The sequence below is a fragment of the Myotis lucifugus genome, unplaced genomic scaffold (assembly GCF_000147115.1).
Source record: "Myotis lucifugus unplaced genomic scaffold, Myoluc2.0 scaffold_406, whole genome shotgun sequence".
NCBI classification, from domain to species: domain Eukaryota; kingdom Metazoa; phylum Chordata; class Mammalia; order Chiroptera; family Vespertilionidae; genus Myotis; species Myotis lucifugus.
The window spans coordinates 646,848-671,072 of record NW_005871454.1 but is presented as its reverse complement, the minus strand read 5'-3'; the positions used below and the strand labels follow the sequence as shown (position 1 = coordinate 671,072).

The 24,225-nt window shown below is 52.4% G+C and overlaps 5 protein-coding genes across 19 annotated transcripts; 3 read left to right on the top strand and 2 right to left on the bottom strand.

The window, feature by feature from the left end:
• The first annotated feature begins 293 nt into the window (after positions 1–293).
• On the top strand, positions 294–8,836 carry DCAF11 (DDB1 and CUL4 associated factor 11). Of its 7 annotated transcripts, none has more exons than XM_006102261.3 (15): positions 294–432; positions 1,095–1,301; positions 2,176–2,303; positions 2,885–3,012; positions 3,287–3,351; positions 3,657–3,757; positions 3,934–4,080; positions 4,293–4,347; positions 4,692–4,760; positions 5,115–5,172; positions 5,269–5,454; positions 6,185–6,338; positions 6,984–7,136; positions 7,927–8,033; positions 8,151–8,836. In XM_006102261.3, exons 2-15 carry the CDS (start codon positions 1,147–1,149, stop codon positions 8,283–8,285), a joined length of 1,641 nt encoding a protein of 546 aa, XP_006102323.1. In that variant the 5' UTR covers positions 294–432; positions 1,095–1,146; the 3' UTR covers positions 8,286–8,836. The 7 variants fall into 7 exon arrangements, with proteins under 7 accessions (XP_006102323.1, XP_006102326.1, XP_006102325.1 ...); XM_006102264.3 differs by having other exon boundaries at positions 341–480; XM_006102263.3 differs by lacking the exon at positions 294–432 and adding an exon at positions 513–685.
• Positions 8,837–8,860: 24 nt separating this feature from the next.
• On the top strand, positions 8,861–12,563 carry FITM1 (fat storage inducing transmembrane protein 1). The gene is made up of 2 exons (XM_006102259.3): positions 8,861–11,424; positions 11,776–12,563. The coding sequence occupies exons 1-2, from the start codon at positions 11,159–11,161 to the stop codon at positions 12,386–12,388; spliced, it is 879 nt and encodes a 292-aa protein (XP_006102321.1). The 5' UTR covers positions 8,861–11,158; the 3' UTR covers positions 12,389–12,563.
• Positions 12,564–14,380: 1,817 nt separating this feature from the next.
• On the top strand, positions 14,381–17,103 carry PSME1 (proteasome activator subunit 1). The gene is made up of 11 exons (XM_006102257.3): positions 14,381–14,541; positions 15,111–15,143; positions 15,279–15,341; positions 15,448–15,558; positions 15,647–15,689; positions 15,806–15,903; positions 16,167–16,235; positions 16,321–16,388; positions 16,490–16,544; positions 16,619–16,705; positions 16,884–17,103. The coding sequence occupies exons 1-11, from the start codon at positions 14,503–14,505 to the stop codon at positions 16,962–16,964; spliced, it is 747 nt and encodes a 248-aa protein (XP_006102319.1). The 5' UTR covers positions 14,381–14,502; the 3' UTR covers positions 16,965–17,103.
• On the bottom strand, positions 17,099–19,298 carry EMC9 (ER membrane protein complex subunit 9). 7 transcript variants are annotated; one of them, XR_002826148.1, is made up of 5 exons: positions 18,874–19,076; positions 18,672–18,748; positions 17,736–18,003; positions 17,553–17,647; positions 17,099–17,342 (listed from the first exon to the last, which is right to left on the bottom strand). XR_002826148.1 is itself a non-coding variant. In XM_023743657.1 (5 exons), the coding sequence occupies exons 3-5, from the start codon at positions 17,856–17,858 to the stop codon at positions 17,162–17,164; spliced, it is 399 nt and encodes a 132-aa protein (XP_023599425.1). In that variant the 5' UTR covers positions 17,859–17,976; positions 18,672–18,748; positions 18,874–18,939; the 3' UTR covers positions 17,102–17,161. The 7 variants fall into 7 exon arrangements, 6 of the variants coding, with proteins under 6 accessions (XP_023599425.1, XP_023599426.1, XP_023599427.1 ...); XM_023743657.1 differs by having other exon boundaries at positions 17,102–17,342; positions 17,736–17,976; positions 18,874–18,939; XM_006102255.3 differs by having other exon boundaries at positions 17,104–17,342; positions 17,736–17,805; positions 18,874–19,298.
• Positions 19,299–20,301: 1,003 nt separating this feature from the next.
• PSME2 (proteasome activator subunit 2) lies at positions 20,302–24,111 on the bottom strand. Of its 3 annotated transcripts, XM_006102254.3 has the most exons (11): positions 23,976–24,111; positions 23,632–23,664; positions 23,154–23,216; positions 22,849–22,935; positions 22,714–22,744; positions 22,531–22,628; positions 21,362–21,430; positions 21,140–21,207; positions 20,904–20,958; positions 20,522–20,608; positions 20,302–20,429 (listed from the first exon to the last, which is right to left on the bottom strand). In XM_006102254.3, exons 1-11 carry the CDS (start codon positions 24,021–24,023, stop codon positions 20,349–20,351), a joined length of 720 nt encoding a protein of 239 aa, XP_006102316.1. In that variant the 5' UTR covers positions 24,024–24,111; the 3' UTR covers positions 20,302–20,348. The 3 variants fall into 3 exon arrangements, with proteins under 3 accessions (XP_006102316.1, XP_023599423.1, XP_014323111.1); XM_014467625.2 differs by lacking the exon at positions 20,302–20,429 and having other exon boundaries at positions 20,582–20,716; XM_023743655.1 differs by lacking the exons at positions 23,154–23,216; positions 23,632–23,664; positions 23,976–24,111 and adding an exon at positions 23,056–23,149.
• Between the last annotated feature and the right edge of the window lie 114 nt (positions 24,112–24,225).

Below are 24,225 nucleotides of genomic sequence, written 5' to 3'. Positions count from 1 at the left end.
ATATGAGGTAATAGGTAGGGAGGTAGGGGACGCTTCAGAGTTCATTTGAAATGTGCGAAGCCACATGAATTTTAGGGACCTGAAAAGTGCGAAGCCACTTGCTAAGACACCTCTCGGTAGCAAATTGTATCCCTTCCTAAGAAGGCTCCACCCCTCACCTATTAATTGTGGTTCCGTTGTCTCTGATACAGGAAACAAACGGTTCCCCGCTTACTCCTCCCAGCAAGTAGCGGACGCCCTTCCTCCCACGCACTTTCCTCCCACCCACCCGTCAATCACCGCGCTCAGCTGTCCAGTTAGCTGGCCAAGGAGGCGGGGCCGTCAGGGGCGTCGGGTGACGTCAACAGTCCGAGCACCGGGAAGCCGGCAGATGAGTGACGAAGGGGGCGCGTGACGGAGGAGCAGTTGGCCAACGCTGTGGCGGCAGTCGGGGTAAACAAGACCTCCCGCCCGTGCGGCTCCTGCGACCGCTCCGGGCTGGTGGGTGGTCTCGCGCGAGGCGGCAACCGCCGGCTCCAGTGGGAGGGGCTTCTCAGCCTCTTCCCTGCCTCCTCTTCTCGGTGTACACACCCCCCCCCTCGCACACACGTGGGCGTGAGGCTGGGGGGGGGGGTGTTAGGCTGAATTCTAACGTCATTGGTTGTCGCTGCTGCCGACTTTCACAAGGAAGCACTCTGATTGGTCGGTAAGGGGGGCGTCGGGGGTCTCTGAGTCCATAGGCTTCTGATTGGCTAGATGAGATAAGCTAATGAGGCGCGTTCTTCTGCAAGGGGTTGTGATTGGTCTGCCAGAGAGGTTACCTGGGAATCCACCCCCTCCTGGGACTTTGATAGGTGAGTTTGAGGCAGAAAACTGAGAAATTCCTCTTCTCAAGGATTCTCATTGGTGAGCCAGGGCCCTAGGCTTCTCTCTTCTTTTTTTGGCTTCCCAAGATCGGGGAAGCTTTGTGTTCCTGAAGCGTGGGGAGTCGTCACAGGCTAAGGAAAAAGGGGTCCCCTCGGTCCCTAAGAAGTGTCGCCCTCCTTGAGATAGCCACCCCTATCCCAGGAGACCCTAGTATTTCTAGAGCAGGCTTTGCTTTCACCAAACCTAAGGAGGTGACAGGAGGAGTGCCTGCACCGGACTTAAGGATGCTGTGACCAGAAGATGGGATCGCGGAACAGCAGCAGCGCAGGATCCGGGTCTGGAGACTCCTCCGAGGGCTTGCCCCGAAGAGGGGCTGGTCTGCGTCGGAGTGAGGAAGAGGAAGAGGAGGATGAAGATGTGGATCTGGCCCAGGTACTGGCCTATCTCCTCCGCAGGTAACTTGCCCTCTGGTGTGTCCCCACCAGGTGCCACCACAGTCCCTTGGTCCCAACTCCAGACAGAGGGTAGGGAATGGGATTAGCCCGGTACAGCTGTTCTGTTTGAGCACGACAGCCTTTTTCTGCTGGACACTAAGCACTGAGCTTCATACCCAGGAAGAGTGGTTCTTGCCCAGGGAGGGTCACCAAAGTATCACTCTTGTGTTTTCGGGGACTGTTGAAGGGAGCCTCTCTAGCTATGACTACACAAATGTAATCTGTTTTCCAAGTAAATTTAAAAAATAAGATAAAAGGCCCTGGTGGAAAAGGAGTGATGTGAGGGGTTGGGGAGGTGGGTGTTGAACTTTAGTGAAGTTAATTGCATGTGATATGAGACCATGTGGATTTTCTTGAAAAACAAGTTTAAATTAGCCTAGTATAACCCTGCTCTTGAAGAAAGAATGCTTTGAGGCAAGTGGCCACCAGGAATTGGCTGGAAAGGGAGTGACACTGGCTTCATTTCTTAGCTGTGGCTCCTTGAGGAGAAGACAAGTTTGGGGGTCCCCTCAGAATACTGTGTTCTATACTGGACTACATGGGCAGAGGCTCAGAAGGAAACGCTCTCAGAATTTTTAACTCTCTGGGAAGTTAACTTAGTAGGTCTGTCAGTCTCCGTGGAATGTTGGGGTTCTTTACTCCTGCTGAAAGGGTGAGAATTGTAGGAGACTGAAAATAACAGCCAAGGTCTAGTCAACCTCAGACCTCAAAATGGGGACGGTATGAGGGTTGCGTACCAGGTGGTCTCAGCACTGGCTAGCCCTTGACCCTGAATCTGGTTGGTCTGGGAAAGGCACCCTTTCCCTTTATCATGGGGGGTGGGGTATCTCCACAGGGGCCAAGTGAGGTTGGTGCAGGGAGGAGGTGCAGCAAATTTACAACTCATCCAGGCCCTCTCGGACTCCGAGGAAGAGCATGACAGTGCCTGGGATGGGCGTCTTGGAGACAGATACAACCCACCTGGTAAGAGGAAAGGCAGACTGACACCCTAACACCAGAAGACTTTCATTGGAAAATCTTTTTTCTTTCTTTCTTTTTTAAGAAATAAGTCTCTCCTTATCAGTAGTTACTGTATTTATTTATTTTCATTGTATTATTTATTTATTTACTTTGGTTAATCCTCACCTGAGGATATTTTCCCATAGATTTTTAGAAAGAGGGGAAAGGAGAGGGAGAGACAGAGAGAAACATCGATGTGAGAGAGACACATCGATTGGTTGCCTCCTGCACACACCCCTGACGAGGGTGGGGGAACCTACAACCGAGGTACGTGCCCTTGACTTGAATCGAACCCAGGACCCTTCAGTCCACGGGCTGATGTTATATCCACTGAGCCAAACCGTCCAGGGCAGAAAATCTTTTTTCTTTTTAATTTTGACAAAGAATAATAGGTTAAGTTGAAAGAAGATGAGGTAATTCAGGGAATGAGGGAGTCCTTTAAGACCCAGTATATGCAGCCACATTGAATGGGCTTGAGTACAGTTCTGCTAACTGTCCTCTGAGGCTGAAAGACCTAGGATGGAATTTCTCCCTGGTCTTCACAGTGGACGCAACCCCTGACACCCGGGAGCTGGAATGCAATGAGATCAAGACGCAAGTGGAATTGGCCACAGGGCGGCTGGGCCGTAGGCGGGCGGCCCGGGAGCACAGTTTCCCGCAAATGCTGTACCAGGTAGGCCTCTCCACCCCCTGCCAGCCTGGCAGCAGGCCTATCAAGGTAGCCAGAAGCGCTGCCATCCCCAGAGAAGAGGGAATTAAACTTTCCAAAGAAGCCTCAAGTGCTGGAGCTGGAGAGTTCTTAGCCAGCCTGCTCCAGGGTTTGGTGGGACATCCTATATGTGGTGTCCATTTCTGTAACAAGAGCAACAACTTTGGAGGAGGGGGCCTGGCGTGACTGAAGTGGCCCTGTGTTTCTGCTAGCAATATTCCCCAATCCCTTCCTTTAGAGAGAACGGGGCCTCTGCCACCGGGGAAGCTTCTCCCTTGGAGAACAGTCTCGAGTGATGTCTCAGTGAGTATGGGGCTTGGTGGAGACACTCTAAGGGCCAGATAGGTCTTAGCTCCTACATTTTGAAGGTATAGGTGTTAAAGGATCCTCAGGGATATTAAGGTTAGGTTAAATGGGGTTAAGGCTTTGAGAGGAAACAAAGTGGAAAAGTATGGAAATGAGAGGATGATAGAATAAATGAAAGGGGATTTACCCAAGGCCAAAAAAGAATGCCCGTGTATTCACGTCCAGCTCTGTTAGGATTCTGCTAACTGGGGTGCTTCTCATCCCGAGCTCCCCTTAACCTTACTTTCCCTCTGCTTCCCCAGCTTCTTGCCCAATGATCTGGGCTTCACTGATACCTACTCTCAGAAGGCTTTCTGTGGCATCTACAGCAAAGATGGTCAAATCTTCATGTCTGCTTGCCAAGGTACCAGACCCTGGTCCCATGAACAAGGAATGCTCCCTATGGCTGAGGCTAGAAAGGCCCAGACCCTGACTTAGGGATGCTTAGTCAGAGCACATTTCTCAGATACACTGGTAGAGGTCTGATAGGAGGATTTGAGGAGGTTATTCCCTAATTCTGCCTGGTCCCCACTTACACAGACCAGACAATCAGACTGTATGACTGCCGGTATGGCCGCTTTCATAAATTCAAGAGCATCAAGGCCCGGGATGTAGGCTGGAGTGTCCTGGATGTGGCCTTCACCCCTGATGGAAACCATTTCCTATACTCCAGCTGGTCTGATTACAGTGAGTATGCCCCAGACTTCTGGTGTCTCTCCAGCCTGGGACCTGAGATCTCCAAATGCCCACCTCCTCTGTGCCAGGACTCTACACCTTCTCCTGGAAAGATCACTTCCAGGGTCTGACATCCTGGCCCTTTGTTCCATCTCCTCTCTAGTTTCACTTCTACCTGTCTTCCCCCAGCCCTGAAAGATTCTTGTTTCTCTTGCTTCTCTTAGTTCATATCTGCAACATCTACGGGGAGGGAGACACACACACTGCCCTGGATCTAAGGTACTGGCTTCCCTTCCTGGTCAGAAACTCCTCAAGGAAGGCTCTCCAGGAGCAAATCTCTTGAACTGGAACTCCTGCTTAGAGGGAAAAGTACACTGGTTGCAAGTTTCTCTGTGTGGATTCTTGGGAGGGACCCACCCGTCCTGTCAGCAGAGGAGCAGGGTAAAATAGATGGTTGCAAGATCATTTCAGGGTTCTCCCTGAGGTGATCCACATTCTGGCTTGTGTTGGCAGGACTTCCCTTCCCCTGAGAAATGTGCCTTACAGCCCTCATCAGATTCTATGTGGATTAACAAAGGCTGAAGGGAAGTGCACTTAATCAGCTCCTCCTTTGCTCTTTTCAGGCCAGATGAACGTCGCTTTGCTGTCTTCTCCATTGCTGTCTCCTCAGATGGACGAGAAGTGCTAGGAGGGTGAGTATGGGGGATGTTGCCCTCGGTTAATGAGACAGAGTCCTCCCAGAGACCAGCTCTGCTATTACAGAGACTATACTGGATGCCCCTACTCAGGCATCGTGGAGAACAACCAGCCCTTCTCCAAGGTCAAGGTTTACGACTCGCTTTACCTCTTGCTCACCATTTACCCAGAATGAGATGGGAGGTCTCAAACCTCCTTGAAACACAGCTAACACTCCTTCTGCCTCCTGTATAAGAAGAGACAAGGGTTTGCCCTTTAGCAGGACTTCACAACAGGGACTCTCCAGAGCACACATAGCTTCAGTCCTCTCAGTCCTGTCTCCAGGACCCTCTTTATCCCTTCCCTTTCAGGGCCAATGACGGCTGCCTGTATGTCTTTGACCGAGAACAGAACCGGCGCACCCTTCAGGTATTGCTGCTGAGACTTCGAGTCTCTGCTTCCTGGTCCTTGGCTATTAGAAGACCCAGAAAGAAGTCCTAGATATCCTGTTCTCTTTCTCCCTAGATTGAGTCCCATGAGGATGATGTGAATGCAGTGGCCTTTGCTGACATAAGCTCCCAAATCCTGTTCTCCGGGGGTGACGATGCTATCTGCAAAGTGTGGGATCGACGCACCATGCGGGAGGATGACCCCAAGCCTGTGGGTGCACTGGCCGGACATCAAGATGGCATCACTTTCATTGACAGCAAGGTGGGCAGGGAGGCAGCACTGTGAAGCTAGGCTACTAAGGTTCCAGTTGTCTAGGAGAGGATGTCAGAGTGGACTGGTGTGGAAACTCGCCCAAGGTCCTTATTAGCCAAGTTTGCAAGAGCAGGACTTTAGGGAAGGGGCTTAAGCCAGGAAACATGAGATCCATTGGTACTCAACACTGATGGGTACCAATGGAGCTTGGCAGGGCTTTCCGTACAAGAAAAATAGAACACAGTTAGTCCAAGGTAGAATAGGAGACCCAGCCAGTGCCTCAGGCAGAGAAGCTGAAGAATAACCAGGGGGTGGGCTCTGAGGGAGAAAACTGATGTGAGCCCTCGCTGGTTGCTCAGTGGTTAGAGCATCTGCCCGTGGACTGAAGAGTCTCGGGTTCGATTCTACTCAAGGGCACGTACCTGGGTTGCAGGCTCAATCCCCAGCCCCAGGCAGGGCCCATGTGGGAGGCAACCAATTGATGTGTCTCTCTCACATTGATGTTTTTCTCTCTATCTCTCTCCCTCTCCCTCTTACTCTCTCTAAAAATTAATGGAAAAAAATATCCTTGGGTGAGGATTAACAACAATAAAAAAAATGTGAGCTCACCTGGATGAGGAAAGAGGCAAGCAAAATCAGAGGACTGGCGTTTTTACCCCTCAACTGGAGAGGGGAGCTGGACTGACAGCACCAACATTTGCAAGATCTGACACTTCATCGTCTATTCTGGGATTCACAGGGTGATGCCCGGTATCTCATCTCCAACTCCAAAGACCAGACCATCAAGCTCTGGGATATCCGGCGCTTTTCCAGCCGGGAAGGCATGGAAGCCTCACGCCAGGCTGCCACACAGCAAAACTGGGACTACCGCTGGCAGCAGGTGCCCAAAAAAGGTGAGAGGGCCCACTGGTGCGGCTCAGTGGTTGAACGTTGACCCATGAACCAGGAGGTCAAGGTTCAATTCCAGTGAGGGCACATTGCCCGGGTTGCAGGCTCGATCCCCAGTAGGGGGCGTGCAGGAGGCAGCTGATTGATGATTCTCTCTCATTATTGATGTTTCTATCTCTCCCTCTCCCTTCCTCTCTCTGAAATCAATAAAAACATTTTTTTTTAATTTTTAATAAGTAAGAAATTAATTTTTTTAAAGGTGAGAGTGGAAGGTAGAGCCTGAGATATGGACAGTGAAGGGTCAGGGGTAGTAGTTACAATATTTAACCCCTGGAGAGGCTGTCATGGGCACAGTGAATATGCTCTGGCCTAGAGCATTAACTCTGTTTGCTGAACCATGGGGAGAGCCAAGGGTTCCCAGGGTTGGAGGCTGGGGATCACTCAGAGCTAACCAATATGAAAGTATTTCAGTATCTTAATCAGCAGGTAGCCCAGCTGACTGTAGGTGAATACCAGTTGACTGTTAGGTGGGGAAAGAGCTGCCAGTTGGGGGTTGGAAAAATGATTCTGAGCATCGATCTTTGCTAAGGATTGGTGATTTGGGAGAATCCAGACTCTTAACCTAGGGCTCTCCCTGCACCCCTACCCAGCCTGGCGGAAGCTGAAGCTCCCAGGGGACAGCTCCTTGATGACCTACCGGGGCCATGGGGTGCTACATACCCTCATCCGATGCCGATTCTCCCCCACCCATAGCACCGGCCAGCAGTTCATCTATAGTGGCTGCTCCACTGGCAAAGTGGTTGGTAAGGATTGTGTCAGAACAGGGAGTCTTGGGAAGGGCAGGAATGTTTCTCAGGTTAATGATTCCAGTGACCACCTTAAACTCAGTGGCATCTACAAGTGGAAGTGAGTTTAGCTTAGAGCAAGGGAGGCTTAAACAGAAACAGAAAACATTCTATTCATCAGCATTTTAAATTAAGACAAGGAACATAGAATTCTAGTCAGTAAATATAACAGATTACCAAAAATATACGCGGTTGTTTTGTAGCCAGTCAAGAAGAGAGATTGCAGATGAAAGGTAGGAGGGAACAGAGGTAAAAAGGAATGACACAAAGACACTCAAGCCCCAGAGCAGGAGAAATGCACCAACACAGCTGCAGCTATAAGGAGCCTGAAATCTCACACTCGGGTGGAGACCCACCAGAATGAGAGAAGGTGCGCCCCGTCCAGATAAGGAACACCAGGTTCTCGTACCTCTGGAGACATTTATTATTCACTTTGGTGATGCCTTCCAGATCTTGTGGGCTTTTTAGAAAATGGCTGCTAACAGCTTTAAAGCCACATTGCATTTTAAGTGTAGACCTTGTGAAATGTAGCTGAGGGCCAGAGATATCTGAGCTCTGCTAGACCATACCCTCAATCTGAGGTAGGGAAAAGGGGAAAGAAATTGAGAAACAGCCCCATCCTCTGCTGTGGGTTTTGTTACTCTAGGCAAGTGGGAAGTTGCCTGAGAGGTGGGTAAGTGTTGCTCAGAGAGAGATGGGTGGCCAGAAGGTCCTGTGGCAGCCTCTCCACTCTGGCCTTTGTGAACAGTGTATGACCTCCTCAGTGGGCACATCGTGAAGAAGCTGACCAGCCACAAGGCCTGCGTGCGTGACGTCAGTTGGCACCCCTTTGAGGAGAAGATTGTCAGCAGTTCGGTGAGGTTGCAAGAGTTGGGGCGGGGGGGCGGGGGGGGGGGCGGGCAGTGCATGTCTGGGACTTGGACCTGGGAGTGAGCAGCACCCCCTGACTACTTGCCACCTTCTGCCCTGCAGTGGGACGGGAACCTGCGTTTGTGGCAGTACCGCCAGGCTGAGTACTTCCAGGATGACATGCCAGAGTCTGAGGAACACCCCAGTGCTCCTGCCTCAGTGCCCCACCCCTCTTCAGCCTTTTCCTCGCCCCAGTAGATCTGACCTCCAGCCCATATGTGGCTGAGCCTCTTGATAAGCTCTCTTCCCTTTCTCCCTTCTGAGGGACTCCCTTTTGGGGAGTCATTGGCATTGGATGGGGAGAAACAGAAGCCCAGGCTTTCGGGGGCCCTAACTGAGCTGTGGAAAATCCTCCCCGTGGGTCTCCTCACAAACTCACCCCTCATTCAGCTTGGGTCTCTATCTCTGGCTGGGGTCTGGCAGGACTGCCTTTATTTTGGGTGTGGCCTTCGTCAGCAAGAGCACTGTCCTGAGTGTTTTTAATCATGTTTGGATGTTAGGTGTTAGCTCCTAGAGTAGATGCCTGGGGCCATGTCTGACCTGAGCAGTCAGGCAGGCCCGTTGCCTGGCCTTCACCTTAAGGATTAGCCTGGCCAATCAGAGGTCCTGATGGCTAGAGCTGCAGCCCTTTGGGGGAGGGTGGGATGGGGAAGGCAGGTCCTCAGCACCCTCCTAGGGTGGGAATTATGTGGTTTCTTTCCTGTGTCTGGGTCTTTGGGGTATGCCAGCTTGTGGTGTGAGGCCAGCGGCTTCAAGGAGGGATGTTGAGGCCCTCCCTCCCAGGACAGTCCATCTTGCAGAGGCCAGCGGCTTCAAGGAGGGATGTTGAATAGGACTCCTTGGTCCTCTCACTGGCTTTGGCTCCCTCAATAAACTGTCTGTGGGAACCTGGCTCGGTGTCTCTCTGTCTCTCTTTTTCCTGTCTGAGGCCTTTTACACTCTCAAGTCAAGAAAATAGCTTCAACGAAGCCTTCAGATTTGCTGCTCTATGGGAAAAAAACATCCCTTTGATGCCCAAGATGTAAGGAAATACCAAAATCATTTAACTGAGCCTTTTAATAGGCAGTCCCTCACCAACTTAGAAACTTCCCAGCAAGCAGAAATCAAGAGAGCAGGAAATAGGCACATCTTAGGTCAGCACACTTGCATGAACTGGTCTAGTCTACAAGAAAAAATCACCCAGAGCCAGAGAACCTGATGGTCACTGATGCCAGGCCCCATCTGGGCGCTCCACCCCCACAGCCGCCCCTTGTACAGTTGAGGAAGTGGAGGCGTGCAGCATGCCCCAGAGCAGCCGATGGTGCAGCCAGTGGGGAACTAGGGTTCGCATCCAGTTCTGATCCGTCTTTCCTCACATTTCAAGGCAGTTTTTAAGATTATGTCCTTTACAACTATTTACAATTACAATGAAAACTTTCTTTGTCAACTTTATATTTTTTAATATATTTTTATTGATTTCTGAGAGGAAGAGAGAGAAACATTGATGTTTGGCTGCTTCCTGCATGCCCCCCTCCCCCAATTGGGGATCGAGCCCGAAACCTGGGCATGTGCCCTGACTAGGAATCGAACTGTGACCTCCTTGTTTATGGGTTGACACTCAACCATTGAGCCACACTGGCTTGGCTGATTAATCCATCTTGATCAGTTTGCAGATGAGGGTGCTGAGGACCAAGGAGGGTTAGTTGTTTTCCCAAAGTCATACAGTTGGGCCCAGAACCCAGGTGTCCTTGCTTGCTCGCTCATTCCTTTCACTGCTTTGCTGGTCTCCACTGTTCTTTGAAGTCCCACCACCAGTTTTGAGGAATGAGGAAGGAAGACAAAAGGGTCGCAAAACAGTTACTGAATAACAAGGTAGTTGCTCCCTGCTCTATAGCTCCAGCCTCAGTGGTCAGGTTGGGAGGCCAAGTCTTTTTATTTTATTTTTTAATTCTCATCCAAGGATATGTTTTTATTGATTTTTAAAGAGAGAGGGAGGAAGGGAGGGAGAGATAGAGAAACATTGATGTGAGAGAGAAACATTGATCAGTTGCCTCCCAAACTGACCGAACCTGCAACCTAGGTATGTGCCTTCACTAAGAATCGAACCCGCAACCTTTTTGGTGTGTGGGACGACACTCCAACAGCCACCCGGCCAGGGTGGGAGGCCAAGTCTTATGTGTGGCTGAGACCCAGAGTAATTGGTTAGAGGACACAACCTAAGGTTTTGATGGCTGGGGATTTTCCTTCTAGGTCTCCTCCTCTCCTTCCCCATCACCTGGGAGTAAATCTATGGGTCTTTGAGAGTCCGATCTGGGCCATCACCATCTCATATAGTAGGCCTTTTTCAGGTCACTTGAATTTCATCTGTTGGCCATCATAATAAACATACCAAAGAAGGGTCCCCTTTAGATCTAACGTCTTGTGCATTCACACAGCAGCCCTGGGACCAAAGTAGCCCCTCAGAGCCCCTCAGACCAGACAAGCTGGGGCTGAGCCAAGCCACTGGGGTCATGGTCTCCTAACGTGGCCTGATTGGACACAGTGCAGTGCATAGGCACCTTGCTGCGTGCTCAAACCTGAGGAGAGGGGCGGGAACAAACTGATAACGAGGGAGACACAGATTTTTTAATAAAAGATTTGGTTAGTTTTATCTTTCTGACCCCTGCTTTCCCTGTGAATCAAACACATAGTAAAGTTGGGATGGAGTGGGGATGACTGGCTGACCAAACAGAAGTAGGCAGACCCAAGCAGACTGTGGTCAAAGACAACCCTAAACAGCAGTCCTGGCCCTAAGACATGAACTAGAACATAGAGCTGAGGACAGACCTAGAGGACCAGGGGGACACAGCGTTAATAGAAAGGACACAGGCGGCAATCCAGACGCACCCGAGGCTGGGTCCCTGCTGACGTGGCAGCCCTCTGCCCTGGCCCCTTACTGCCCCCCGCCCCTCTCCCCCGCCTGCCAGCTGCCAACAGGGCTCTGCTCTGTGTCTGCCACACCTGTCACTGTCTGTCCTTGCCCAGGGGGGGGCCCCATCAGCCCCTCCTCAGCTGCCCAGCAGAGCAAGCAGTTAGTGGGGAGGGGAGGGAACATGGAGCGGGGGCCGGTGGTGGGGGCAGGGCTGGGGGCCAGGGCCCGAATCCGGGCATTGCTGGGCTGCCTGGTGAAGGTGCTGCTCTGGGTGGCCTCTGCCTTGCTGTATTTTGGAAGTGAACAGGCTGCCCGCCTCCTGGGCAGCCCCTGCTTACGGCGCCTGTACCATGCCTGGTTGGCAGCAGTGGTCATCTTTGGGCCCCTTCTTCAGTTCCATGTCAACCCTCGGACTATCTTCGCCAGCCACGGGAACTTCTTCAACATGTGAGTCCACTCGAGGCTAGGGGCGCCGGCTCCCTGCACTCTGGGATCCTAGCTCCCTCCAGGCTTCTGTCCTCCTGCCAGGCCAGACACTAAAAATAGGCTAGGAGGTTGAAGAGAAGGTCAGAGAAGGGGGAGGGGGCCAGCACTGGGGGTCCAGGGGAAGTTGGGAGCAAGACTGAAGAGGAAATATGGACCCTCGCAGGCTGAATGGGTGGATGGGGGTGGGAGGTATAAGACACAGGAAATAGCCAATGACGAAATGTAGGACTGGGGACAGCAGTGGGGAACACAGACCAGAGTGGGGAGAGGGGCAGAAGGGTTTCAGTAATCTCCCCTCTTCTCTGCCCACAGAAAGTTTGTGAATTCCGCATGGGGCTGGACATGCACCTTCCTGGGGGGCTTCGTGTTGCTGGTGGTGTTCCTGGCTACACGGCGTGTGGCAGTGACTGCCCGGCACCTGAGCCGGCTGGTGGTGGGGGCCGCCGTGTGGCGGGGGGCTGGCCGGGCCTTCCTGCTCATCGAGGACCTGACCGGCTCCTGCTTCGAGCCTCTGCCCCAGGGGCTGCTGCTCCACGAGCTGCCTGACCGCCGCAGCTGCCTGGCAGCCGGCCACCAGTGGCGGGGCTACACGGTCTCCTCCCACACCTTCCTGCTCACCTTCTGCTGCCTGCTCATGGCTGAGGAAGCGGCAGTGTTTGCCAAGTACCTGGCCCACGGGCTGCCCGCTGGTGCGCCCCTGCGCCTCGTCTTCCTGCTCAACGTGCTGTTACTGGGCCTCTGGAACTTCTTGCTGCTCTGTACTGTCATCTATTTCCACCAGTATACTCACAAGGTGGTGGGCGCCGCAGTGGGCACCTTTGCCTGGTACCTCACCTACGGCAGCTGGTATCATCAGCCCTGGTCTCCAGGGAGCCCTGGTCATGGGCTCTTCCCTCGCCCCCACTCCAGCCGCAAGCGTAACTGAAAGAAATCAAGGCACGTCAGGCCTGGCTCTGGCCCCTCTCATCATTTGGTTGGGGGGACCTGGAAAGGGTGGGAAGGGCAAAAAGAGAGGCTGGAAAATCAAATAAATATTTGAAATAAATAAATAAATAAGAGGCTGGTGGTCACTGAGGTTCCTCAGCCATTCCTTGCTGTTACCAACTTTGAATGTCTTCCCTTATGCTTGATGGCCATTTCTCCTGCTGTCCTTTTATTCTCCTAGTCCTTACAGACTTTGAGCTATTTGTGGCTCTGATGTCAAGGAGTGGCACTGCTAGGGCAGGTAACGGTGCCCGTAGGTATGGGCAGCATTCCTGCTGAGCAGGTGCCCCACCTCCAGCCTGGTTGATTTATTTTTCCTGTCTCTCCCACTGAATCCTACCCCTGCTTTCCGCAGGGCCTGCCTGTCTAGAGACCCTTTCTACCCTGTCTTCCTGATAGGGGTCCATGTGTACTCATTTATTTAACATGTTTATTGAACCAAGCATAGTTCCATGCCATGTGAATAAGAAAGACTAGGTTTTTTGCTGCTTGGGGGCCAGTGGGTTGGTTACTGGGGAAGGCAGACGATAAACTCCCAAATAACAATAGCTAACACTTGCATTGTGCTTACTCTGTGCTAGGCACCATTCTAAGTGTAAGTTCTTCATATAAATTAACACATTTAGCCCTCACAGCAACAACACTGTGAAGTAGGTAGTATGTCCATTGTACAGTTGGGAAAACTGAGGCACAGGGTAAGTAACTTGTTCACAGCTAATAAACATGAGAATCAGGATTATAAACCCAGGCACTATGGGTCTGTTATCTGTCTCTAAACCAGGGATAAGCAAATTACAGCCCTCCTGTGGCCAGTTTTTGTATTGCCTGATTGCTAAGAAAGGTTCTTAACATTTTTTTAATGGTTGAAAAAAAATTAAAAGAATATTTCATGATGTGTGAAAATTATGTGAAATTCAAATTCCAGTGTCCATAAATAAAGTTGTATTAGAACCTAGCCACACTAATTCATTTAGGTATAGCTACTTGCCTGCTACAATGGCAGAGTTGAGCACTGTCGTTGTGATAGACACTATATGGCCCAAAAAGCCTACAATATTTACTACCTGGCCTTTTACAGAAAAGGTTTGTTTGCCAAACCCTGGTCTAAACCACACTAGCCTCAAAAAATAAACTGACAGATATCAGAGATAAGTGCTATGAAGGTACTTAAACAGGATGCTTTGTAAGGGACTTGGCACCCTCTCTGGTTTGGCTCAGTGGATAGAGCGTGGCCCTGCAGATTGAAGGATTCTGGGTTCAGTGCCAGTCAAGGGCACATACCTGGGTTGCAGGCGATGGGTGATTCTCATCATTGATGTTTCTCTCTCTCTCCCTTCCTCTCTGAAATCAGTATATATATAGAGTCTCCAAAAGCTGTGTGGAGAGCCGGTTATGGAGGAATGGAGGCCACAACAAGGGTCAGGAGAGAGCTGACTGGAGTTTGGGTTGGGGTCTGAATGGCACTGCATTGGCCAGAGGATGCTGGGAGTCAGGGACCCAGGCTGGCAGGGCTGGGGGGGAAGCCAGGTTTGTTCCACAGCTGAGGAAAGATGGTAGAGCACCGGATAAGGCTTATCCCTGTCCCAGGGCCCGCAGATGAAGAAGAGAGCCAGTGGGAAGTCGGGAGGCGGGGTGCGGGAGTCCAAAGGCGGGCACTGGCCGGGTAGCGGAGTGCACGCCTGGTGAGGCCGGGAGGGGAGAATCAGAGCACGGAGAGCACAGGCGTGGAAAGGAGACCGGGGAGGGAGGAGGGGGAGGGAGGAGGCGGGGCGTCGAGAGCAGGGAGGCGGATGGGGGGCGGGCGGAGGAGATCAGTGGAAACGCTCCCCTCGGGCTCTAGGGGGAGCCCGGCCTGAGCCGCCTGGCTCCGCACGCCTCACCCTCCCCACCCCACCCGACCCGGCCCCCCTCGTGGGCCTGTCCCCGCCTCCTCCAGCGCCTCCACTCCCCGCTACTCAGGAAGGCCGGCCGGCTGCGCGCGCTGCTTTCGCTTTCCCTTCCCCGAGCCCAGTCCTCGCTCCTCGTGCGGCGCTAGGACCCCCGCCCGCCCCGGCCATGGCCACGCTCAGGGTCCAGCCTGAAGCCCAAGCCAAGGTGAGCGCTGCGGGCCCGAGGAAGGACCCATCAGGGAGGCGTGGCGCCGAAAGGCTGAGGGCGTAGGTGATCCGGCCCCCGCTCCCCGACACTGGGGGTCAGTCTTCGAGCCCTAGTGACCTCCAAGCCCGGAGCACCTGAGCCCCGAGCAGTCCCGCGGCGCTCGGCCGCCGGGAGAGGGGAGGCAGCCGAGGTGCAGCGGGGCGAGGCGAAGCGGAGAGCTAGCGTGGAGGGGAAGTCCGCTGGCCCGGCGCCGGGCCCACACACAGGCGTGGTGCGGGGCCCCTTTTCCAGGGGAGGGCCCGGGGCCCACCACACAGGGCACTGCGCCCCTGCCCCGGGCGCAGCAGGCTCTCACCCCTCTCCTTACGCAGCCCAGGAGCCCCGAGGGATCTGTTCTCACTTGAACCACTCGCCCTCCGCCAGGAAGGTTCTCATCCCCAAAACCCAGCCCCAAGGGGACCCACTCCACCCTTCCCCAGGCCAGGCCCTACACAACCCCAAGGGAACAGTACTCAGATGAACTGGCCATAAAGCCAGGAGTCTGAAAGGCTGCCTGTGTCCCACAGGTAGATGTGTTCCGTGAAGACCTGTGTACCAAGGTAAGACCTGCCCCATCAGCACCCCATCCCTACTCAATTCCCACTGCTTAGCCCTTCCTTACTGCCTAGGAAGGACATTTGATTCTGACCCCGCCCCCCCCCCCCCAACTTCTCCCACCTCCACCTCATTCACAGACAGAGAACCTGCTTGGGAGCTATTTCCCCAAGAAGATTTCTGAGTTGGATGCATTTTTAAAGGTACTGGGGCTGAGCAGGGAGCTTTATAAAGAGTAGGGGCCAAGGGGGAGACTCTAGAGGCCACGAGGATGCCCTTGCCTCCAGCCTCCCTCCTACCCTGTGCCAGGAGCCGGCTCTCAATGAAGCCAACCTGAGCAATCTGAAGGCCCCATTGGACATTCCAGTGCCTGACCCAGTGAAGGAGAAAGAGAAGGAAGAGCGGAAGAAACAGCAGGAGGCAAGCCAGGAAGAGCTGGGAGGAGGGACCCAGCGATGGGGGGAAGTAGCCTTACACCTGACTCCCAAGAGCCATTCTTTCCCTGCAGAAGGAAGACAAGGATGAAAAGAAGAAAGACGATGAAGACAAAGGTACCACTATGGTGGGGTCTTGAGTCTTATCTCCCAGGAGCTCCTCCTAAAGGATTCCACTTCCCCACCCCTCACTCAGTCCCAGCCGTGTGACTGACCTATTGCCCACTCTCTAGGTCCTCCCTGTGGCCCAGTGAACTGCAACGAGAAGATCCTGACCCTCCTGCAGCGCCTAAAGCCTGAGATCAAGGATGTCATTGAGCAGCTTAACCTGGTGAGCCCTCCTACTTCACTTCCACCTCTAGGCCTTAGGTCAAGCCCTTGTCTTCCTTGGCCCCTGCCATTTAGGGCATGGCACCTGCCAGGTCTTAGCAGGAGAAGGCATAGCCACAAAGTCAGAAGTTTAGGCCCTGGGGCTCAGGATGGCCTTGGGATACCTCCACCCAGGTGGAGGTATGGCAGGAAGCAAGGAAGGACAGGAACTTGGGAATTGGGTTGAGGGGTTGATGTGGCTTTGATGCTATTCCCTCCTCCCAGGTCACCACCTGGTTGCAGCTGCAGATACCTCGGATTGAGGATGGAAACAATTTTGGAGTGGCTGTCCAGGTTAGAGCACTGCCTCATTCCTCTGCCCTCCTTACCTCTCTAGTCCATGCTGTTTTCCACTTTCCTCCTTGAATTCTTTCCCCAGGAGAAAGTGTTTGAGCTGATGACCGCCCTTCACACCAAGCTGGAGGGATTCCACACTCAAATCGCCAAGTGAGTGTCTGCCCAATTACACCCATTACACTCTCTGCCTTTGGCTTGGATAGAGGCTTGGTCTCTCCTTCTCCCACTCCACACCCTTCTATTTCCCACAGGTATTTCTCTGAACGGGGAGACGCCGTGGCCAAAGCAGCCAAGCAGCCCCATGTGGTAGGTGAGACCCAGGTGGGGTGTATGAAGGGGAGGACGCATTTGAAGTCAGCCCTGACCCAGGTCTCCCACAGGGTGATTACAGGCAACTGGTGCATGAGCTGGATGAAGCTGAGTACCGGGACATCCGGCTAATGGTCATGGAGATCCGAAACGCTTATGTGAGGAGGAGAGGGTGGGGCAGGGGTGGGGAGGGGCAGCTTTCCCAGGCCACCCATCCCCTGACTCTGCAAACTGGGGGTGAAGGGTGACAAAGCTCTGTGTCTCTACAAGGTTAGAAATGAGGCACAGAGCCACTGGGAACTTATGGCTGATCCCCACTCCTCCCTGGTCCTATAGGCTGTGTTATATGATATCATCCTGAAGAACTTTGAGAAGCTCAAGAAGCCCAGGGGAGAAACAAAGGGAATGATCTATTGAGAGCTTCCTCTTATACTGTAGTGCGTCCAGCAGAGACCTTCCTGTCTTTGACAGGGAACTTCAGACTGTGCCACCTCCTGCCACTTGAGGTTTCTCCCTCACTTGCCTCTTAGGCACAATAAATATAGTCATAATGGTATCCACCAGCTCAAGTCTCTTTATTGGATCCTGACACACACACACCCCATGGCCCTGGCTCAGGCATTTCCATTGGTGGGACCAACCCACTGAGTGATTTTGGTGTTGAGCTGCTGGTTGGTCCAGTCCTGCCGGATGTCATCAAGGTGGCAGTCAAAGTCCACAAGGTGCTGCTGGGCCCGGCTCTCCAGTAGTGCTCCCACCATCTGTCGTGACTCCTCCCAGTCCCTCCACATCACTCTGAAATAATAACCCTCATGGAGGTCAAACTCAGCAGGCAGTGGGGCCAGACATAACAGAGGTTAGGTCTAGAGCAGCGGTCACCAACCTTTCGGACCTCAAGGACCACCGGTTGGCAACCACTGGTCTAGAGAATGACCCTTGGAACAGGACCAAGGACAGAGGCCCCGGCACTGGATTTCCAGGAAGTAAAGGGAGTGGGGCACTCACAAGTTCTTGTCCTTGGGGACCCAGCGGAGACCATGGTTCTCCAGAACGATGACTGGGGGCACATGAGGCTGAGACACCAGTTTCTGATTATCCAACTGCGTAGATAAGGAAGGGCAGGTGAGAGCTTCAAGGATCCGCCTTCCTACTTTCTTTCCACCCCCCTTCTCCAAACCCAAGCCTCACCATAATAAGTACTGCATCAGGGAAGAATTCTGCAATCCGCCCAGCGATTTTCAAGGCTAGGGGCCCAGGGCTGTGTAGAGGGAAGATCAGAGGAGTGAGGAGCCGACTGGAGACCCTGTCCATCTGAGCTGTGCTTTCCAGATCTCACGGACATGGATGCAGTGAGTGCCTTTCCCTGTAGTTAACCTGGGGGGTTCAGGTCTGCTTGATGCTTCATGCAGGACTGCTTGATGCTTGAGTGCTGTGGGAAACAGGTGCTCAGACACTGCTGGTGAGAGTGGAAATCAAAGGTGGCCTTGGGGGGGTAAGTTGGCATAACCATCCACATTTAGACTGTATGCTGTACATATGCTGACCCAGATAGTCCACTTATAAAGAAATTACTGTAATAGTAGGGCACTATAATAAAAAATCAGAACAACCTCAATATTCAGTATAGGCATTCAATAAATTATGGTACATCCTTATTCATATTACATAGCCTTAGCTTAGGTAGACCTTGGTGTAGAGATGGAAAGATGTCAGCTGTTTATTAAATGAGGGAAAAGTACATAACAAAACTATGTATACTTTGATCCAGATATATCATTAACATATAAGTAATTTTTTCTACTTATAGAAAAGACATTTTGTGGTTTTAAGTTGCTTGCTGGGCTTCCTGTGTTGTTTTAGCAGTTGGGGGAGGGGCACCCCGGTTAAAACAAGTGTCAGCCTTTTCTTACACACAGTCATCCTGCCACCCCACCGCCGCTCCTCCAGAGCGTCTTTACATTTGTTTCCTCGCTCCAGTACCCAACCTCGTGCCTGGTGTACAGTCCCTGCTCCTGAGCGTTTGATAAAGGAAAGATGGAAGGAATGACCCAGAGGAATTCTCTCGACACCACTCCCACCCCCGCCCCCTAACCCTTAGCCTTCCGCCTCCGGCCACCGACTCACCTTTGGTCACCGACAGCCGCATTGGCGTGGTAGTACCCAGCCAGGACCAGGCCGGCCTGCGCGCCCCACACATCTACCTGCCATGGGAAAGGGGCCATCAGTCGGCGGCCTGCGGGTGTTCACGCTGCTAGAGGCCGGGCACAGGCTGGGGCTGGGGGAGTTGGGGGTTTCACGGTGGGTGGTGCGCGCCCAGCAGCCGCACCTGGTGGAGGGCGACCTCCAGCATGACGGACAGGGCCAGGTGGCTGTGGAACAGCGGCACACAGTCGGTGAGGCACAGGCACGCTCCCGACTGCGGCGCCGGCGCCAACAGTAACCCGTTGACCGCGGCGTGCGGGTACCGGGCGGCGTGCAGGCACATCTTCCCGTAGGCCCGGGCCGAGATCTCCACCGCCCCCATGGCGAACCCGGCGCCGGCTCGCGTCTGCGAGGCTTCCTCCAGCGGCCGACACCCTCCCTGGGCCTTCCTGGGCCCCCTCGCTTAGGTTCGGTGGTAACCCTGATTGGGCTCGAAGGTGCCTTGGCTCTGGAGCCCGGCTCCAACCCGGCCCGGGTCGTAGGCGGCCCGAGAGCATGCTGCAGCGCCGAGCCCGCGCCGCCCGCGCCCGCCCGCCTCCAGGGGGCGGCCGCAGACCCGGAGCCGCCCGCTCCGAGCCAGACCAGCTTCTAGGGGGCTGACTACATGGTGCCCTGTGATAGGCTTGGAGGTTCTCATTTTGTCCAATCACCGGCCTCAGCCAAACTTGCCCCACCTTTGTCTCCAGCGGAGTGGAAAGGACCCCCCGCTGTAAGGAGAACTGCCTGCGCGCTGATTGGCTAGGCTGCCGACTTGGACCTGTGATTGCAGGATGCGCGGCCGCCCCGAAGGGCCCGCAGAGTCAGCCGGCTCAGCCCGCTCAGCCCGCGTTAGGTACTTTGAACTTGGGCCTGTAGCGAATTACCTTTCTCCTACTATCGAATGAGTGGGTTTGTACTCTAGACCGGCTCTTGCATTTAATAATGAGCCAACTACAGGTTATCTGGCCTTTGGTTTCCTTGATGTAATATCTGCAGAAACAAAGACAGCAATTGGCTGAAGGAGGGTAAAAAAACAAAAAAAACTATACAGACCCATCCTTCCCATAATGTCCTGTGCTGTAACTTGCTTTAGCATAATGCCTTGGGAGTTTTTTTTCCTCCCATCTTTGAGAAGTTCAACCATTAACCTGTAATTCTTCCAGTGAAACTTCATTCTTTCTCCAGGCTTGCTCTGAGGTCATGAAGGGATGAAAGGCTTTTTCTTCTTCATTCCCTGACCTCAGCCAAAGAGCTTTCCTCTTGTCTGTCCAAACCTTGATTCTTCCTATAAGGGCTCTGCCCAAATGCCACCTCTTCCAGGAATCATTCACGAAACCCCCAGATGGAAACAATCTTGTGAAAATCCCAAATACAAGTTATCTTCATGGCCTTCGTGGAACGTAACAGTTTCCACCCTGTTCTTTAGGATGACTTCTTAAGAACAGAATGGGCATATAATTCATCTTTGTCTTTCTGGAACCCCCTACCTTTCCCACCACCACATTCACATTCAGTGTCTGGACAAAGGTGGCACTCAGTAAATGCTTTCTGAATGAATGACACACACCACAGGTAATCCACACAACGTATTGGTAATTTATTTCCCTTCTAGCCCTGGGGTCAGTACATAGATGGCTTCTCTTCACCCTTTGGGTTGACAATTTTCTCCAGGTTGCTGCTAATGATATGATAAAGCTCAGCCTGAAAGAAGGCCAGAAGTACAGCAGTCAGGATCTTGGCTCTCCTTCTGTTCCCCCTCATCCAAATCCCTTGGGGGCTTACTCCATACTCACATAGAAGGCCCTTAGATCCAGCACCATGGCCCTGAGCTCCCTATAGGCTGCCTCGTCTCGCTCGTGCACCAAGGCCCGGTAATCCATCTGGGATGTGGAAGGCAAAGCTGAGTCAGGAGGTTGAGACATAGTCTGGTTTCCTCATACAGGGAATAGGTAACTTGAGGATGAGCCCTTACACAAGAAACGGGATTCCCATCGTGCCAAACAAAAAAAGGGGTCAATATTTTTGAAACGCAAATCAGTTTTCTAGGCAATACTTATACCTTAATATTCCCCATATTGGGAAGGTCATAAACAAGACAAAGAAGACTTCTATCCCCCTTTCCTCACCCTCCCACCTGCCAGCCTCAGCTGAAAGGCTAGTAGACAATCTACTCACTACATGGGTCTCCTTAGAGGCTTTGGCCACAGCATCCCCACGTTCTGAGAAGTACCTGCCAGAAGCAAGGGGAGTAACCACAAGAATAAGCATTCAGAGAGATATATTCCCTCAGACCCTTCCCAAAGCCCCCCATCATCCCAATGGGACTGCCTAGCTTTGGGAGTCACAAAAAATGTCCCCATAGCCGCTCCCCTACCCCCCACCACCCATGGTGGCCTTCTTGCTGCCCTCACTTGGAAATGGTTGTCTGGAAGGCTTCTACTTTGGTCTTGACTGCATTCACCCTCTCCAGCACCTTCTCCTGCAGGGACAAAAGAGATGGGAAGTAAAGAAAACACTTCTTCTCCTCCCATCTTCACTCACCATCTTCTTCCTCCTCCCAGTATGTCTAGCTCCTATCCCTTACTCCCCAAGTCTCTCCCAGCTCTTAATGTCTTCACATACCCTTTCCTTACCTGGATTGCTACCCCAAAGTCATTTCCATCCTCAATCTTGGGGATCAGGTGCTGGATCCACGTGATCACCTACATGAAGAGGTATCATGTCGGAATCATTCAACAAACTTACTGGGTTCTTCCTATTTCTGCTATTTCATAATAACAGCTATCTTTAATTGAACATTTATTATGTGCTAAGTACTGTGTTATGTATTATACATCTCATTTAATCTTTCAAGTTATATACTTTTAAAAAAACTGCTTTATTTATTTATTATTATTTTTTTAATCCTCACCCAAGGATATTTTTCCATTGATTTTTTTAAAATATATTTTATTGATTTTTTACAGAGAGGAAGGGAGAGGGAGAGTTAGAAACACCGATGAGAGAGAAACATCGGTGAGAGAGAAACATCGATCAGCTGCCTCCTGCACACTCCCTACTGGGTATGTGCCCGCAACCAAGGTACATGCCCTTGACCGGAATCGAACCTGGGACCCTTGAGTCCACAGGCCGACGCTCTATCCACTGAGCCAAACCGGTTAGGGCTCCAATGATTTTTAGAGAGAGTGGAAGAGAGGGAAAGACAGAGAGAAATATCGATGTGAGAGAAACACATCAATTGGTTGCCTCCAACACGCACCCTGACCAGGACCCAGGCCTGGGAGAAGCCTGCAACTGAGGTACGGGCCCTTAACCAGAATCGAATCCAGGACCCTTTGGTCCATAGTCCCATGCTCTATTCACTGAGCCAAACCGTCTAGGGCTCAAGTTACATATTCTTATTATACCCACTTAACAGATGAAAAAACTGAACCAAGGAACATCTAAGTGACTTACTTAAGATAACCAGCTAGGCAAGTAATAGAGACATGATTTGAGCCCAGGCAGTTTTCCTCTAGGGCCCAATCTCTTAAATCAACCCACTATATTATAGCATCTGCACTATCCACCAGGTATAGCAGTGAGTTCTGAGGTTATGGAGGTGAATATAGCACAGTCTTTGATTTCAGGGATACCACTGTGATATCAGAGGTCTAGCAGAACAAAAGGTATCTAAACCCATGTCACAGAAGGAAGTTTCCTATTTCAGGAATAGGTTCCTGAATGAAGGACTTGTATTTCTGAAGGACACCAGGGCCTGGCCTGGCATGTCTTCTCTATTTCTCTCAGTTCCCAGGCTTACCAGAATACATTTTTCTTTGAGAGTCCAGACTTCTGGCTTAACCAGGGCAAGCAGGGCCAGGAGCTTCTCATTCCCAGGGAGAAAGCCGCACTTAGGGACTGTGAAAAAGAGGAGATTTAGGCCCCTTCTATCCAGCAGTCATTGTGCCACTTCCCTTTCCCTAGCTACCCCTTCTTCTCTTACCTTCTTTCTTCTCCTGCTTATCTGTTTCCATCTAAAGTAGAAAGGGTGAAAGTAGCTTCAGAAAAGTCATGGAGGTTAGAGAGCCATCATCGGCACTGGGTTTACCGTCTAAACCCCACACCCTGAGTGCCTCACCTCATCATCTTTGGGTGGGGGGTCTGGTATAGGGATGTCCAGTGAGGCTCGGAGAGAGGTCAGGTCAGCCACATTGAGGGAGTCCTCCTGCACAAAGCTTACTGTCAGGGGCTGCCCAACCTTCCCTCCACACATCCCACCTGCCCTCTCCCTCCCAACCTAGGCTCAGGCCTCACACCGTCCTAAAGTTCCCAGTCCACCACTCACAACTGTTCTCTGCATGCTGAGCCCAGCTGTTGGTTAGAGAGGGTGGGTGGAGAGGACAGAGGTCATGGGATGGAGCAAAAGGGGTCCACACTACTCACTTGCAAGAGCTGATTCAGGTGCATGATCTTCTGTGGCAAGAATCTGTAGAGGAATTCCTCAGCCTGTGGATTATATTGCAAGGGTGGGGAATCACAGAAAAGACTCAGTGAGCTGTCTGAGAAGTGGGACTGGTAGGGCCCTTGAAAATTACTGAATCCAAGGCCTACAAATGAGGAAACTGAAGTCTTGAAAAGTGAAGGGACTTGCCCAACTGGGAAGTGGCAGATCCAAGGTTAATCGGGGCCACAGTGTCTCCCTCCACACCAAAAGAGGAGAAAGAAGTGGCAGAAATGGGGACAATATTAGGAGATATCAAATTAGAGGTACAGATCAATTAGGTGCTTATCTTGGGTGAAGGCTTGATAAGGGAAGTAGGGCCCAGGTCTAGGATGGGTTTGGGGGTCACTCTGAGAGGTTGTGATCCTCAAGCATCGATCTAAGATTCTGGGGCAAATAGCTTGAATCCAGAAGACTTACCTCCTGGAAAAGATTTTGCCTGAAGACATCCACCTGCATAGAGAGCAGTACCCGAATGTTGGTTAAGGGTCTCAATTGTCAACAGTAAGATCCCGTCCCCAATTAAATGCCCTCCAACTTGGCTCTGGCCTTTCCCACCACCAGCCAGATTTCCTTGGAAGTCCATGCTCCGTGCAGAGGACAGGCCAGAGGGCAGGAATCTGGGAATCCCCGGGCAGAAGTGAAAGCACTAAAGAGAGAGGTTGGGGTAGGTCTCCGGCACGGCCTTGGCCCCCTGAACACCCAGCTTCGCCTCTATCCGGGAGGGCTCCCCGGCCCCCTCCTAGCTTCCCGGTCCCCATTACCTGTTTGCGGGCTTCCCCGCTCAGGCGCACCCCACAAGGCTTGGCCATGCTGCTCCAGTTGCTAGATCTCGGGTCTCTGGGCTCGCCTCCTGGGCTTTCGCTTTCACTCCCCACATCCAGGCCCGCCCCCCTTAACCCCACCCCCTTCCTCTTTCCCCCCCTCCCCCTGGCAGGCCGCCAACCGTAGGGAGCCCCTTAGCCATACTCAACCAGTTGAGACTAGGAGAGGCGGTGCTGACTCGGTTACGAG

Excerpts from the sequence above, each read along its gene's own strand:
- DCAF11 (XM_006102261.3), top strand. The coding sequence starts at position 1,147 with ATGGGATCGCGGAACAGCAGCAGCGCAGGATCCGGGTCTGGAGACTCC. Across the intron at positions 4,081-4,292 it reads CTCCAGCTGGTCTGATTACA|TTCATATCTGCAACATCTAC; the intron begins GTGAGTATGCCC and ends TGCTTCTCTTAG. Across the intron at positions 6,339-6,983 it reads GCAGCAGGTGCCCAAAAAAG|CCTGGCGGAAGCTGAAGCTC; the intron begins GTGAGAGGGCCC and ends ACCCCTACCCAG.
- FITM1 (XM_006102259.3), top strand. The coding sequence starts at position 11,159 with ATGGAGCGGGGGCCGGTGGTGGGGGCAGGGCTGGGGGCCAGGGCCCGA. Across the intron at positions 11,425-11,775 it reads CACGGGAACTTCTTCAACAT|AAAGTTTGTGAATTCCGCAT; the intron begins GTGAGTCCACTC and ends CTCTGCCCACAG.
- PSME1 (XM_006102257.3), top strand. The coding sequence starts at position 14,503 with ATGGCCACGCTCAGGGTCCAGCCTGAAGCCCAAGCCAAG. Across the intron at positions 15,342-15,447 it reads AGTTGGATGCATTTTTAAAG|GAGCCGGCTCTCAATGAAGC; the intron begins GTACTGGGGCTG and ends ACCCTGTGCCAG. Across the intron at positions 15,690-15,805 it reads GAAAGACGATGAAGACAAAG|GTCCTCCCTGTGGCCCAGTG; the intron begins GTACCACTATGG and ends CCCACTCTCTAG.
- EMC9 (XM_006102255.3), bottom strand. The coding sequence starts at position 19,071 with ATGGGGGCGGTGGAGATCTCGGCCCGGGCCTACGGGAAGATGTGCCTG. Across the intron at positions 17,806-18,671 it reads GCGGCTGTCGGTGACCAAAG|CCCTGGGCCCCTAGCCTTGA; the intron begins GTGAGTCGGTGG and ends CCCTCTACACAG. Across the intron at positions 17,648-17,735 it reads CTGATGCAGTACTTATTATG|TTGGATAATCAGAAACTGGT; the intron begins GTGAGGCTTGGG and ends TTATCTACGCAG.
- PSME2 (XM_006102254.3), bottom strand. The coding sequence starts at position 24,023 with ATGGCCAAGCCTTGTGGGGTGCGCCTGAGCGGGGAAGCCCGCAAACAG. Across the intron at positions 23,217-23,631 it reads GGCAAAATCTTTTCCAGGAG|GCTGAGGAATTCCTCTACAG; the intron begins GTAAGTCTTCTG and ends TATAATCCACAG. Across the intron at positions 21,431-22,530 it reads TCAAAGAAAAATGTATTCTG|GTGATCACGTGGATCCAGCA; the intron begins GTAAGCCTGGGA and ends CTCTTCATGTAG.